The sequence below is a fragment of the Neltuma alba genome, unplaced genomic scaffold (genome assembly GCF_004799145.2).
Source record: "Neltuma alba isolate B1F8T4 unplaced genomic scaffold, ASM479914v2 tig00011873_pilon, whole genome shotgun sequence".
In the NCBI taxonomy this organism is placed as follows: Eukaryota; Viridiplantae; Streptophyta; class Magnoliopsida; order Fabales; family Fabaceae; genus Neltuma; species Neltuma alba.
The window spans coordinates 1-16,428 of record NW_021636475.1 but is presented as its reverse complement, the minus strand read 5'-3'; the positions used below and the strand labels follow the sequence as shown (position 1 = coordinate 16,428).

General features: G+C 35.1%; 3 protein-coding genes and 1 pseudogene across 3 annotated transcripts; 3 read left to right on the top strand and 1 right to left on the bottom strand.

The window, feature by feature from the left end:
• The first annotated feature begins 644 nt into the window (after positions 1-644).
• On the top strand, positions 645-3,173 carry LOC114718847 (uncharacterized). Its single transcript, XM_028904291.1, has 5 exons — positions 645-987; positions 1,436-1,490; positions 1,609-1,665; positions 1,931-2,008; positions 2,573-3,173. The coding sequence occupies exons 1-5, from the start codon at positions 700-702 to the stop codon at positions 3,049-3,051; spliced, it is 957 nt and encodes a 318-aa protein (XP_028760124.1). The 5' UTR covers positions 645-699; the 3' UTR covers positions 3,052-3,173.
• A 1,845-nt stretch (positions 3,174-5,018) lies between these two features.
• LOC114718849 (desiccation-related protein PCC13-62-like) lies at positions 5,019-7,702 on the top strand. The gene is made up of 3 exons (XM_028904292.1): positions 5,019-5,436; positions 5,530-5,755; positions 7,173-7,702. The coding sequence occupies exons 1-3, from the start codon at positions 5,126-5,128 to the stop codon at positions 7,548-7,550; spliced, it is 915 nt and encodes a 304-aa protein (XP_028760125.1). The 5' UTR covers positions 5,019-5,125; the 3' UTR covers positions 7,551-7,702.
• A 442-nt stretch (positions 7,703-8,144) lies between these two features.
• LOC114718850 (desiccation-related protein PCC13-62-like) lies at positions 8,145-10,920 on the top strand. Its single transcript, XM_028904293.1, has 3 exons — positions 8,145-8,488; positions 8,583-8,808; positions 10,297-10,920. The coding sequence occupies exons 1-3, from the start codon at positions 8,178-8,180 to the stop codon at positions 10,672-10,674; spliced, it is 915 nt and encodes a 304-aa protein (XP_028760126.1). The 5' UTR covers positions 8,145-8,177; the 3' UTR covers positions 10,675-10,920.
• A 3,821-nt stretch (positions 10,921-14,741) lies between these two features.
• Positions 14,742-16,423, bottom strand: LOC114718840 (lysine histidine transporter 1-like; annotated as a pseudogene).
• Positions 16,424-16,428: the final 5 nt, after the last annotated feature.

Below are 16,428 nucleotides of genomic sequence, written 5' to 3'. Positions count from 1 at the left end.
TAAAATTGTGGTATTAATTGTTGGTGGTCCAAGCGCAAGGAACAAAATACTTACTATTTACTGACGTTACCCTCCTGCCGCGGGACTTGAAATTTTGGCAGTGTCGCAGTTAAATTTAATCAGCCTATAATGACTGAAAAAATTTCCGAAATCTTTTTTAAAATTGAGTCTGGATAAGACTTGATGCTTCTTGTTATCTAGGCTAATTTGTTTCATCATATGCCTCTCACGAGTCAAACCACTTAAATTGAAATATAATTACGGCTTTTTCTTCTACTGAAGATATAATCACAGGTTAGCTATGAAGGATGCGAGAAAGACAATTTTGTAAGAAGCATCACCCATCCATAGATTGAAGAACTATGATACTGTTTTAAAACCTTAATTTAAGATAATCGAAACCCTCAAATAAGCAGTTAAACATGAATATCACTTCTAACTCAATTGCGAGAAAAATGAGTAAATGACCTTTTTGTGTGTGTGTAATTTCTTAGACCGAAGAGTAAATTATTGTTCAAGGTAATCATTCAAATTATCACCAAAAAAAAAAAAAGTTGATAACTCAACTATCAAAAATCAAAACAAATTTGAAAAATAAAAATTGAAGCTTTAATAGAAAGTAGCCTTACTCCCTGGTGACGCTTCGCGGATATATCACTGCCGCGACTTTTTTAGCTGTTTCTCTTGTAAACTTCCTTCATGGAGGTACTCCTACCGACTTCATCTACAGCTTATCTTCCACTGAAGCCTCCAAAGATGATGATGGGCAATGGAGTTAGAGCGATAAATTACAATCCCTGTTCGATATCCGCTGATAGGAATCTTTCATATTCTTCGTTTTCTTTCCTGCCATTTTCTGGGCGTAGGAAATCAGTATCATTGATTGTGGGGGCCTGTAACAGGGACAAAAAAGAAGATAGCCACAGCTTCATACCCAAACCCGACGAGGCCACAGGGTTTTTCCCTGAAGCTGTTCTCCTTAAACAGGTTAGTTTCGTACAATTAGAAGCCCACGTTTTGCTATTCTTGTTTCCCAGTTTCATAGTACAGTTTTCCCTATTAGATGACGGATGCTTAGGTTTGGTCGAGAGAACAATGGAACCCTTTGAAAGATTTTCTTAGCTCAGAAAATATCAGTAGAATTGACATGATTCAACCCATCTTCTCTCTTGTGAAAACTTATCTGCGCTCTATTAATTAGATGGAGAATCTCACTAACAAGAGTATGGGTATTGGTTTTTTTTACCCCTCCTTGTTTCTGTTGTTCTCTTTGATAATTCCTTGTTAGACTTGAACAAGATTGGTTTATATCATATTATTATGTCGCCGTAGTGTTTGACTGTTTGTCCACTTGACACTAATGTCTAGCCCGTTTTCATTATGAGTTGATTTTTTTCGATGACAATGAAGTGAAGTTTGTTAATTCCAATTTCAGAAGAAAGTTGAGGAAGACGGGAAGGTTCTTCCAGAGTTTGCAGATGCTGAAGAGAGTGAGTGGTCATAATTCATTTATTCAATTCCTTCTAGTTGCCTCCATCTTTTATTTAAAGATTTTTATCGATAATGGATACTGTATTGAGCCTTTTGTTCATTTGTTTTAATTTGCAGGACAGCTCTACGAATCTCTGGTGCTTGAGCTGGAAAGTGATATGGATGTAGATCAAAGTAAGTAGGGCGTTGAATCAATTGTCCGTTCCTTTCTGACTGGAAAAAGGATTAGAGAAGTAATGTTTTATGTTGTCGTTTCTTGTATCTGACCAATGAAGTCACATATCTGTACATGTCAATTCTAAAAATTTTAATGCTTCGATATCAATCATCTTCTATAAGGTGCAAACAATAAATGTTGTTTGTTTACTGATTGTTTTATAGATCTCATGAGCATTTAAAGTCATTTCTCTCACAATATTTTGCTTTTTTAATCTTACAGTGCGCCACTATGAGGTTGTTTACTTGATTCACGAGAAGCACGAAGAAGAGGTTGCTGCTGTCAATGAGAAGATTCAGAGTACTTTTTCTCTCAATCTTTTTGCGCCCTGTTGCCCAAAGTCCCTGATGCTATGTAGAATTGGTTCCTTAATTTCCCAAGATATTTGAGTGATTCATTTTCTGGCCTGGGAATTAGCAAACCTCTCTTTCTGGCCTTAGGAGATTTATGAAATTGTTCAGTATATAAGTGAAACATAGATTTTTCATTGTATTAGTTTTCACATAGCTATTTCTGTTGAAAATAGAACAAAAAATATCACAGAATCCCAGTAATAACTAAACCAGGTAGGTCAGATGACATATTTTGAACCACATGGGCAAATTAGTTGCGGGTCTAACTTTAAAGGGGTAAAACTATAATAATATACTTTGCTCAAACTAAGAAAAACTCCTAGATGCATGATATTGTAGGATTGCCAATTTGATGCCTGCATGGCTTTGAGTAACATCATAAACACTAAAACTGTTGCATCAATTCCTTAACATTAACCTGGACACAATTACTTGCTGTGTTAGAGATCAACATTGCCTTAATAGCTTGATCTGGTCATCCTCCTCACACTTGTGCAAACACAATTTGCAGACTTTCTAAGGGAGAAAAAGGGCCGAGTGTGGAGGCTCAATGATTGGGGAATGAGACAACTAGCTTACAAGATAAAGAAAGCTGACAGAGCACATTACATTTTGATGAACTTTGAGGTTGATACCAAATACATTAATGAGTTCAAGAGTCTACTACTGGACCAAGATGAACGAGTCATCCGGCATCTCGTAGTAAAGAGAGACGAGGCTATCACAGAAGATTGCCCTCCTCCTCCGGAATTTCACGCTCTGCGTGCTAATGTTGATGATGAAGGAGGAGAAATTGACGCGGAATATGATGGAGATTATGACGACGATTGGGACGGGGAGGAAGAGATGGATGGCGATGATGGAGACAATATTATCTACATAGATGGTGATGAAGATGTTGAAGCTGATGGCAGAGAATCTAGAGATGAGACATTAACCAACATAAGACAGCCAGAAAGAAGATTGAGAGCTGAGAAAGTAGGCAGGTAGGCAGTGGGTAGGTGTCATTTTGTATCCTAAATTTCTTAGTCTTAGAGCGATTTTACGCATTATGACTTTGCATTTGTAGAGTTTAAAGTAATTAAGATGAGTTTTGTGTTGTTTCACCCAAACTTAAAATCATGAGTTGGCTGTGTTTTCGTCTATAAGCTACGTGCATGCTGATATAATGCTGCTGCACTGATAAATGTCACATACATGAACTTCAAAACTTTTTTGCACCCAACACGTCTATGTTTTCAGTGGTAGAGTTCTAGGACTTCAATAAAGTTAAAATTGAAGTACATTTATGTAATTTGCCCCCTTTTTTTTTTTTTTTTTAATTCCTTCTTAAGTTCTCATGTTTGCCTGTACTGGAGCAACCATCAGAATTCTATGGAAAAAGAAAATCATTATTTCAGACTAACGATATTAGGATGAAAGGATAAAAACATATTTTTTAAAATTAAGGTACTAAATTTTAACTTTATATAAAATTAAATGATGAAATGTGTACTTTTGTCAAACTTTGCTGGCAACAATCAAATCTAATTTATCTAGTTTTCATTATTATGCATAATTTTTTTTATAATAAGAATTTTTTTTCGATAGTGTAAACTTCAAGAAAACAACAAAATTGTGATGAATGGTGACGGATGATCAACGTTTTCGAGATAGGAGACCTTTGTTATTATTTAGATTTTAGAGGGTGCAATATAGAAATAGAAGAAACATCTTAGTTCCGAAATGCAGAAATAAGTGGAAAAATATCACTCAGAAAAAATTATTTTTTAAATAATAACAAGGAAAAATATTTAGTGACAATAAGGTTCAAAAAAAAAAATAAGGAAAAAAATATTTAATGACACTTCTAGATTCACCATATCCTTTTTGATTTAATCTCTGCCGTTGTTGTTTTTTCTTTTTTTTAATATAGCATAAGTTTGGAGGAATTACAGTCAATCGTCTTACAGTCAATCGTCTTGATACAAAAACAAATTAAAAATAACATTGGTAGCGATCTTATGTCTAACTAATAAATTAAAAAGTAGATTTAATGGATCAAGGTTCGAATTTCAACTAAGAAAAATATTTACTTTTAGTATTTGATAGTACCTTGAATAAGATCGTTTCTAATAAGAGGATATTTGTTCTTATTTAAATCTTATAAATGAAAAAAAAAGAGCAGGTTAGTCAATGATTGAATTAAGAATAATGGCGTCTGCTATAACAAGGAAAGAATGATTGATTCCAGGGGCTTAGATTACTTGCAAAACTGTCCACGCAACACGAAATTTGGGAAGCTAGCTTGGAAAGGAAGTTAGTCAAGGCAGCTAACATAGGCAAACCTAATCTTAGCACAAGAGTCAGAATGAAAGCACGTGAAAATACGTTAAAAATTCCAAACTCATACATTTGACAAACTTGTCGGCGCACTTCCTTGCCCTGAAAAACCATCAATCTCTCTCTCTCTCTCTCCCTATCTGATTCGCCAAAAAGAGATAAATCTTATCTCTTTCACTCTTCTGACATTAAGTTAATGAAAACCTGAACTTGTTAAATTAACGTTGCCATGAGGGTTTTTCCTGAGTGCAGCAGCGTGATCCAACGATTTCTTGTACTGCAAGTTTTCAAATCGTCATGCCCTTTGACACGAACCCACGTCCCGTTTTCTTAATCTCACCATCATTATATTACTGTGTGAATACGTTTGAAAAATTTTACATATCAGTCTAGATGGACTAATCTGTTTTATTATCTCGCCTTCTTTTCTTTTGGCCTGGGTCATTTTCAGAGAAACAATAAAAATATAAAGGCGTTTTTGTTTAGTTCAAAACGGAACGCCATTTCACTTGGTTGAAATTATTTCGTCAATCAAATCAACTTAAAACCTGGGAGCAATCTTCATATGGCATGTCCAGAAGGCATTCTTTAGAAAGCATTCACAAAAAGAACACGTAGCAACAAACCGACCCAAACTGTTTGTCAAAGGACACGGCCGGTTACTTGTATATATAAGTCATACGTGAATCACGAGAACACAGACCAAAGACAGAAACACCGAACAGAAAAACAGGCAAGAAAGATGGGTTTTAATGATACTGCCACCTTAAAGACCTCCATGAATGTGGCTCTTCTTAGCTTTCTGCTGTTGCTTGTAATTGTAAATGGACGCATGACGAACAATGATGAAGATCTTCTGGAGTTCCCTCTGAATCTAGAGTACTTGGAAGCTGATTTCTTTCTGATCGGGGCCTCGGGTCATGGATTGGATTCAGTAGCTCCACAACTAGCTGATGGTGGACCCCCACCAGTTGGTGGCAGATTGGCTAATCTGGGCTTCTTAGTCAGAGACATCATCCTCCAGTTTGGATTCCAGGAAGTTGGTCACCTAAGGTTGTTCTTGAACTGTATGAAACAAAACATGCTTGATCTTAATATTATTTTACTGTTAAAATTCTGGTTTGTTTTGTACGTGTAATACTGCAGGGCTATAAAAAGCACAGTGAAAGGGTTTCCAAGGCCATTGTTGAACTTGAGCAGTGAAGCATTTGGTGAAGTGATGAACAATGCATTTGGGAGGCGTCTATACCCTCCTTTTGATCCCTATGCAAATGAAATAAACTATTTGCTTGCGTCTTACGTCATTCCTTATGTTGGCCTCACCGGTTATGTTGGAGCAAATCCACAGCTCCAGAACTTCACTTCTAAGGCGGTAAGCCTCAAAATCAACCTTACGCATACGTTTAACAATCTCTAACCTCATTAGTTTCTCTCATGAAACTATATACTACCTTTAGTCCTTAATATAAGAGCTAGTTGAGTAATTTGAATAAATTAAAAAATTTTATTAAGTTAATTATTTATAATAATTAGGTATTGTCTTTCACAGAATATCATTACTAATTATTTGTATTGGCTAGAACTATCATCAAATTTGAATTGGGACAAGAGAATTTGCAATCCCCTCGACATGCCACCAAAATGATGCCAATATATATATATATATATATATATATATATATATGAGCTACCCCTCCAAAAAAACTAAAAAAAGGAGTTCTAAATTGGTTTTTTTTTAATTGTTTATATTTTCAGTTCTATTTTTCTTAATCCCATTCTTAAAAGAAACCCTTCCCCCATTTTCACAACTAAAATTTTTTTTTAAAATTGAATTTTAACATGTACAATTATTATAAGGATTACTTTGAAAAAAATGAATAAATATAAGACACAAAGTGATTAAAATCAAATTGAATGTCAAGCCAACTCTTATATTAAGAATTGGAAGTAGTAAAAATTAACTTGGCATGTTTAAACACGATTGTGTATTAGACCTTTGAGAAGCAGGTATATATTGGGGCTGTCTTTCTATCAAAATACCTAAAGCCGATTTGATAGGACCTACCTTAAAACTATACTTTCAATTTATTATTGATAAATCTCTATTTCCCCATGTTATTTTATATACTCCTCCGGTCTTAAATATAAAACCCTTATACACACTATAAAAAAGTATTATTTTAGAGACTTTTATTTAAAAAAAAGAGTTAGATTACATTTATTGTGATTATTTTAAATTAAATATTGATTACATTAAAATAGGGTTTAAGAGGATATTTTTATGTTTGCTCTTAAATAATTAATTCTGGGACTTTGTAATACTATATTATCTGAGATTGTTTTTGCAGGAGGACAAATTGAATTTAAGAGGTGGAAAGAGAGAAAAAAAATAATAAAATCAATAAATGAAGGACCCAATACACACGGTTTTTTAAAAGAAGTAATTATCTAATTAGTTTATGTGGAAATTTCTCATATATTATAATATCCTTCCTACTACTATTATTATTTATTAGGCATACCATGTTCATTTGATTCTAAAAAAAAAAAGAAGGTATGCCATGTTCATTTTTTCCTCAATCTTAATTATTTTGTGTCCCAAATTGAATGATTCTAATACCATATTAGACTCTTGAAAAATAGAGATATATACATATATATGTATATTAGGCTTGTTATGAAAATAGCTTCATACGACTTTTCTTAAAACTACATATATACCCCGAATTTGTTCCATAATGAGTTGGCATGAAACTCTCATATTCTAATAGTGAGCATGTATTTTACAGCTAGTGGCGGGGCTCCTGGGGGTGGAATCAGGACAAGACGCGGTGATCAGAAGTTTGTTATACGAACGGCGGGAGGCGACGGTGGCGCCTTACGGAGTGAGCGTGGCTGAGTTCACGAATCGGATATCGGCTTTAAGGGACAAGCTGGGGAAGGAAGGGCTGAAAGACGAAGGGCTCATAGTGCCAAAAAACTTGGGAGCAGAGGGAAGAATTTCAGGGAATGTGCTTGCTGGTGACAAGAACTCGCTTGCATACGGAAGAACCCCTAGGGAAGTGTTGAGGATAGTTTATGGAAGTGGTGATGAACGCTATCCTGGTGGATTCTACCCTCGTGGTGCTGATGGGCGTATTGCCAAATCTTACAGAGCAAATAATTAGTCATTCTCATAATAGGCTTTTGTTGTTTGAGGCAGAAGATCTTAATAAGTTATATAATAATTAGAAGATTTCTGCTTGATCGTTTATCTTAGACTGTACTTAGTCTGTGTTTGATTTGGATTTGTTACCGCTACAGTCTTACTTCAACAAAAGGCCTTGGAATGGTTGGGATAATGTTTTATTGAAGGGTAATTTCGCTTAGAAAAAGAGCTGTTTTCTTCTGTTTTAAAAAAAAAAAAATATAACATTAGAATACGAAGAGGAGAAAAGAAGCTGCAAATTTAGATCCCAACTTGGAGACCTTATCAAAATTCAATCTTGCTGCCATTTTCAGTTCCCCTACTGGCAATGTTGTACTATAACCACTCTATCTGCTTTAAAAGTAGCTTCATGATTGACACACAGGATTTCTCAAAATTCTGGTATCCAATCATCTGCCACATTCATACAGATAACTATCAACTATCTCATGAGGATTTGGTGGCCGATACAAGATAACAAGAGGTAGTTAACCACCTGAACTTTTTAGTTATTACTCCAGACATTAGTTGTATATATAAGTCATACGTGAATCACGAGAACACAGACCAGACACAGAAATACTGAAGAGAAAAACAGGCAAGAAAGATGGGGTTTAATGATACTGCCACCTTAAAAAACTCCATGAATGTGGCCGTTCTGAGCTTTCTAATGTTGCTTGTAAGTGCAAAAGGACGCATAACGATCAATGATGAAGATCTTCTGGAGTTCCCTCTGAATCTAGAGTACTTGGAAGCTGATTTCTTTCTGATCGGGGCCTCGGGTCATGGATTGGATTCAGTAGCTCCACAACTAGCTGATGGTGGACCCTCACCAGTTGGTGGCAGATTGGCTAATCTGGGCTTCTTAGTCAGAGACATCATCCTCCAGTTTGGATTACAGGAAGTTGGTCACTTAAGGTTGTTCTTGAACTGTGTGAAACGAAGCATGCTTGATCTTAATATTGTTTTCTCTGTTAGAATTCTGGTGTGTTTTGTACGTGTAATACTGCAGGGCTATAAAAAGCACAGTGAAAGGGTTTCCAAGGCCATTGTTGAACTTGAGCAGGGAAGCATTTGGTGAAGTGATGAACAATGCATTTGGGAGGCGTCTATACCCTCCTTTTGATCCCTATGCAAATGAAATAAACTATTTGCTTGCGTCTTACGTCATTCCTTATGTTGGCCTCACCGGTTATGTTGGAGCAAATCCACAGCTCCAGAACTTCGCTTCTAAGGCGGTAAACCTCAAATCAACTTTACGCATACATTTAACAATCTCTAACCTCATTATGGTCTCACATAAAGCTATATACTACCTCTAAATATACTACTTTTGATTCTTAATACAAGAGCTATTAGCTAATTTAAAAATTTATTGAGTTAGTTATTATAATAATTATGTGTTCTTTTTCATAAAATACCTTTGTTCATTATATATATTAGTTAGAACTATTATCAAATTTTAACGGGGAAAAGGATTTGCAATCCCCCTTCTAACCGCTCGACCGTGCTGCCAAAATTATACCCAAAAAAATGAGAATACCCCAACAACTGAAAAAAAGGGTTCTAAGCTTCTTTTTTTTCTTTTTTTTTATTTGTTTGTGTCTTTGATTCTATTTTCCTTAATCCCCTTCTCAAAAGAACCCTTCCCCCCATTTCACTACTAGAATCTTTCTTTTGATTGAACCTTTAACATGTATAAACTATTACAGAATTATTTTAAAAAAAATAAATAAATATGAGAGACAAAGTGAATTGAGGTCTTATATTTAAAAACAAATTAAATATTAAACTAACTCTCATATTAAAAACCGGAGGTACTAAGAATTAATTTGGCATGTTTAAACAAGAGTGTGTATTAGACCTTTGAGAAGTAGGTGTATATTGGGGCTGTCTTTCTATCAAAATACCTTAAGCCGATTTGATAGGATCTGCCTTAAAACTATATACCTTCAATTTATTACTTATAAATCACCATGTTCTTTATATTATTTTGGAAACTTTTATCAATTAAAATGAGTTATATTGTATTTATTGTGGTTATTTAAAAGTAAATATTGATTACATTAAAATAGAGCCTAAAAAGGGTTTTTTTATGTTTTGTCTTAAATAATTAATTTGGGACTTTATGTTAAAATAGAGCCTAAAAAGGTATTTTTATGTTTTCTCTTAAATAATTAATTTTGGGACTTTATGATACTATATTATCTCATATTATTTTTGCAGGAGGACAAATTGAATTGAAGAGGTGGAAAGAGGGGGAAAAAATAAAGTCAATGAATGAAGGATCCAATGTACACCGTTTTTAAAAAGAAGCAATATATAATTAGTTGATGTGGAATTTTCTCAATATTTTAATATCCTTCCTGCTACTATTTTGTTTCCTTTTTGCTTGGGCATGTACTTCTTTTGACTCTCGAAAAATCTTAGGTATACCATCTTCATTTTTTCCGCATTTTTTCGGTATTTTTTAATTTCATTTTTCCTTTTTTTTTTTTTTACTATCTTCATTCTTCCCCCCTTTTTTTTTTGTATTTTTCCAATCTTAACTATTTTGCGTCCCGGATTGAATGATTCTAATACCATATTAGACTCTTGAGAATATATATATATATATATATTAGGCTTGTTATGAAAATGGCTTCATACGACTTTTCTTAGAACTACATGTACCTTCAATTTGTTCCCTAACTAGTTGACCTGAAAAGTGTGCATGTATTTTACAGCTAGTGGCGGGGCTTCTGGGGGTGGAATCAGGACAAGACGCGGTGATCAGAAGTTTGTTATACGAACGGCGGGGGGAGACGGTGGCTCCTTACGGAGTGAGCGTGGCTGAGTTCACGAATCGGATATCGGCTTTAAGGGACAAGCTGGGGAAGGAAGGGCTGAAAGACGAAGGGCTCATAGTGCCAAGAAACTTGGGAGCAGAGGGAAGAATTTCAGGGAATGTGCTTGCTGGTGACAAGAACTCGCCTGCATACGGAAGAACCCCTAGGGAAGTGTTGAGGATAGTTTATGGAGGTGGTGATGAACGCTACCCTGGTGGATTCTACCCTCGTGGTGCTGATGGTCGTATTGCCAAATCTTACAGAGCAAATAATTAGTCATCCTCATAATAGGCTTTCGTTGTTTGAGGCAGAAGATCTTAATAAGTTCTGTAATAATTAGAAGATTTCTGCTTGATCATTTATCTTACACTGTACTTAGTCTGTGTTTGATTTGGATTTGTTATCCCTACAGTCTTATTTCAACAAAAGGCCCTCGGAATGGTTGGGATAATGTTTTATTGAAGGGTAATTTCGCCTAGAAATAGAGCTCGATTTCTGCTTTTTATTCAGTTAAAAAAAAAATTGTAACATTAGAATAAAAACAGGTAAAAAGAAGCTGCAAATTTGCATCCCAACTTGGAGACCTTATCAAAATTCAATCCTGCTGCCATTTTCAGTTCACCTACTGGCAGTGCTGTACTATAACTGCTCTATTTGCTTCAAAAGTAGCTTCATGATTGACACAGAGGATTTCCCAAAATTCTGGTATCCAATCATGTGTCACATTCACACAGTTACCTATCAACTATCTCATGAGGATTTGGTGGCCGATATCAGATAACAAGAGGTAGTTAAACCACCTGAACTTTCTAGTTATAACTCCAGACATTAGTCTTGTCGTCTATGATTTACTGTTGTTGAAGTTGTCGTGACAATGATTCCTCTGTTGCATCTTGCATGGTGGCTTGCTACCGTTATTTGAGCCCGTGTGTCAGCTATAATGCATCACAGTTCTTTCTTGCTTGATATTGTCTAATTTTCTTTTTTGGTTGAAGTTTTCACGTCTTAGTAATTGAACAATCGGCAGCTTAAACAGCACCTAGAGCAGAGAAAGATTGCATGAAATGTGTTGTGAAGAATCTGAGAAGCATTTTTAAAGATCATCAAATCAACATTGGAAGAAGAGATATGAAGGCCTGAGGATCCTAGTGACATCGTTCAATACCCACTGGATTAAACTGATGAACTCAAGGATTCTCTGTCTGATGATCCTTCATGTTCTACTGAACCTAGGAAATGCACTTCATCTTCCAGAAATATATAACAGAGAGAGATCAGTGCAATTCATCTTTTGATTTTAGTATGAGAAAAGAAACAAATATGGGCTTCTCTCTATTATATACATTTTAGAAGATGAGCTGCAGCTACTAGGTGAAGAAGAACATGCAAGGATGAACAGACAAAGGATACTCAAGTTCATCAGTTGAATCTTGTGCAGTACCAGGCCACTAGGATTAGGCCTTCATTTTTCTCCTCCAGGCATTGATTGGTTGATCTTAAAAATTTCTCTGGATTCTACACAATTTTTTCATGTGATATTTTTTTCTCTCCAAGTGTAGTTTGAACAACCAATCATTCATAGACTAAGAGTGAAGATTCAACCAAAAAAATTAGACTACATCAAGCAAGTAGGAAGTGTGATGAATTTTATAGCCAAAATTTCCTCTAGCTTTGTTGAAGTATGCCCTTGTTTGAAAATTGGACAATTGGTTCAACCAAAAAATGGATGAATCAGTAAGTGGTCTAGTTTAGAATGTAAGAGAAACTAGTTGAAAGAAACTAGTCAAGACCTAATAAAATTGGTGAAAGGTGGGAAAATCAATGGTTCAATCTATTCCTATGATTGGCAATATGACAAATAAAATGGATAAACAATTTATTAAGATGATGGAGATTGAGGAGGAAGAGAGTTGCGATACAAGAACCACCCTGTCAAACTATAATTATGAGGAGACATTATCATAAAGACGTAAAGAAGGGACTAAGGCCTTCAAGGAAGGAAATGCACAAAGAAAAATGAAAACTCAATGTCTAAGAGTTGAGAGGCTGAGACATGTCATTGTAAAGGAGAAAGTCGAAAAGAAGAAGATGAATTAGAGGCTTAGGTATTTGGACATTTAATATCAGAATGAATACATTAGATACAATGAATTAGACTTGGTATGCATGAACCATACGCTAAATTTTAAATTTAATTGAATGAATGAATATATTAAATAGGCATGTCAAATACAAAAATTAGACATGGTATATATTAAGTATGCGTCTCATTTAAGTTTATCTGAATATATTGAATAGGCGCATGAAATGCAGTAAATCATACCCAAAATTGATACTTTTTGAATATATTTGGAGGTATTGAATGACTACATCATACATGCGTGCTAAATACACATCAAATCAGACTTTAAATTTCAAATTCATTGGAAACATTGAATTGATGCATCAAATGCTACGAATTTCACTTGATATGCATGTATTAAACAGGCATTAAATTTCACATCCATTTGAATGTAAATGAACCTGCTAAATACAATTAATTACATTTGATATACATCAAAATACACGTCAGATGTCAAATTCAATTTATAATATTAATAAAGAAGTGATGAGTTAATATTACTAATGATGGGACAAAAATTTCCATGAGCCGATGGTGCAACTTCCCTCGTTATTAGAAATAAGGTTTATGCAAGATCTCTTGACAGAACCATCTACATCCAATTGTAGTCGACTTATTTGTAATGGAGATAAGAATCGTCCACTTGTAATCTTCTTCTACAGCATTCTGAATACTTTTATGATCTCATTTAAAGTAATTTCAACATATTTCATGAGAACTAAGAACAATTTTAAACCTCATTACAAATTTAATAACTTTCAGCTTACAAAAAAAATAACAGTTTACAGAAAAAATAAACTAAGGGAAAATGATACATTCATATTATAATTTAGTCAAGTGACTCATTAAGATTAATAAAATATTTTTTATTTGCCTTATGAATAACACCAAATAGAAGTATATCTAAATATTACATGTTCTCTCATATTTAGAGTTAGGAAAATAGGTCAAACCGGTTGGACTGACTCATTTAAATCAAAGGCCGGGTTATGATTTGAAAACTCTAGAGGGTAGTTAGGTTTAAAAGGACCAGCTCTGACCCACTATTTTTTTTTTATACCTTTTCATTTATCTTATGATTTTATTTGTGAAGTTTATATGATTTTTTTCTACTACCTCTCTAGTGTTCCAATTCAGGAAATACATTGATGTTGTTCTTTGTATTAAAAAATTTATCTTATGATTTTTAATATATTTTTTGTTGTCTTGTTTATGGATGTTTTAGATGTTTTTGGATGTTGATGAATGTTTTGTATATATGACTTGGTTTTATTCATATTTATGCCTTTTATTAGTAATTTTATTACTTTATTTTTTTTATAAAACATGTGAAGAATATACAATGGGCTGAAAAGCCTACAAGTTGATCCTGAACCGTCTGCTTAAAGGTTGAGCTTAACAAAATGAAATATCTTTAGAATTTCGGCTTTGTAGGGTTGGCTGTTTAGACTCGGGCCCTTGAGTATTCTTAGAAATATCTCTGGTATTGCTTGTGCTGATATTATCTACCACATAATGTTTCTCATTTTAAAGTTGCTTGCATTTTGATATGATTTTCAAATTGTCCAATTTTGCCGTGTTATAGAGAAAAATTCATCACACACAGACGAAGCTGTTCGTGCCTTGGAAAAACCGACACAGAAGACTTGAGAGTCTCTTAGCCGGCCATGAAAGGTTAAAATTAATAGCTGAAAATTGTTAATATGCTATTTTCTTCCTGGAAGCGCAACCCAGAAAACACTAACGTGGTTTAAATTGGTTATCACAGTTTCCAAACATAACTAGAGACTTTGGCCAGGAGATATTAACTTGGGATGGACATGAAACAAAGACATACTCTGGAGTTTGAATCAAATCATGGCATGGTTTCATTACCTTCTTAGGAAAAGAGGTACACACAAATAATTATTCTCTTTATAAGGTCCAAAGTATCGTTCCCCCTAAAAAAAGAAACAATATAAAACAAACACGAGTCAGTCAGTTAGATTTCTAGTTTAATTGCCTCTGAAGGATTGCAAATATCTGCAAGTCCCACTATCTCTTGTTCAACTAAAATCTCCCTCTCTCTAAATTCTTGGTAGTGTTGGAATACATAACTAATAAAAATATCATAAAGATCAACAAATCGACATATACTGGACGCTGCTCTAATTGCGGTTGGAGCGATAAATTAAAGGAATAGAAATTCTAGTTTCCCAGAAGAAACACAGACAATAGTTTTCCCAGAAGAAACGCAGGCAACATGTTCTCACGATAATAGAAAGCTACAAATATAATATACATCTGTCGTGAAGATTTGCAGGTGAACCCTAACAAACAAGTCTCTGGCTCCACTTCAGGACCATCAGCTTCATTTGTTTCTATTGATTTGCGTATGCCACACATCACTTTTCAATCAGAGAGTGAATGTTAACTTGAGAGTAGAAGTGATAGGTCTTGGCTTCAATTATGATTGCCCTCAATCGTCCAACAGGTGCGACGATCATTAAGGTCACTCCAAGCAAAATGCAAATCTGAAATCAATCCATCTGATTCCACATGTTAATCAAAAAGGACCAATGAGGATTAATAACATCAAAATGAAAATTCCAACATACCCAGTAGTTAGCCCACCAAGAGAAACTAAATCTCCTTGGGTTGCGGATTGTGGGCCATATCATGCAAGGCAGCTGAAAGTTGAAAGAACATGAATTGTTAAACCAAATGTCAGTCCTCAGGGGGGGAAAGAGAGAGAGAGAGAGATCTTACTAGATTTCAAGCATTCGTGACTTACAAAGCATGTTGTTGGGGCAAAAGCAAATCCTCCGAAATATCCCAGGAGATTATTGAAAAATGGGAAGGTGATAGCAGTAAACATTGTGTGCCCTGCAATATGAAAGTATATCAATGTATACTGACAAACCAAAGCACATCCATTGGAGATATTACATAAACCCATAAGAGTAAGAGTTATCCTCACCCACATAAATATTGCGGACGACAAAACGAAGAAATTTGTAGGTCTGAATTTCAGTTTCCTTACCAACAAGGTTTCAATCATGTCAAACACCGCCATTGCATAAATCTAGATCAAGAATCACAGAACGGCCAGAAATGTAACGCCTTAGGACGAGACATGAAGAAGTTTGCAGTGAGTAGAAGGAATCATATATAGCGAAGTATACGTTTATATATACATATTCATCACCTGATAGCTTCCAATTAAATGGATAACAACAAACAAGTTGGCCATGGCAATAAGCCACGCTGGTTCATTTAATTTGATGAGAATATTCTCACCAACATTCAGATTTCCAAAAACCCAATAACCAAAGATAGCAACTGGGAAGTAGCACGCAGCCACAACTATATAGGCGACAACAACTCCTCTCCACATAGGACCCTTGGATGGTTTCTCAGGTGTAGATGGGATTGCTGCTTGGATTTCCAGCACCACGTTGTGCCCAGCATAGGCAAAAGCCAAATTGCCAAGAGCATTAAGAGGCTGAACACATTCCCTAGAGCGCTATGATCTGACCTGTAAGCATAATCTGCATTGTCAACAATACCCTGTTTTAAACATGCTGCCCAGGCCATTGCAGCATAACTGTGGGACCAAAAAAAAAAAAACAAAGAACAAATCAAACGTTACTGATTATGTGGTTCTATATATCTAATCAATGGAAGCTGGACAGATAAAAGAAAGGACAAGGATGTATATACCTAAAGGACATGACTGCGGCCGCCGGAGATACACCAGAAATAGCGTTGAAGTTGGGGAGATGGGTAGTACAATTGAGCAGGGGCGAAGATAATAATGAAAAAGGACAATTTGATCTTATCGCAGCCGGGACAGACAGTGCCATGGAACTTATGCAATGACTGTCCTCCAGTGACCATGTAGACAATGTACACACCAACTTCAACAA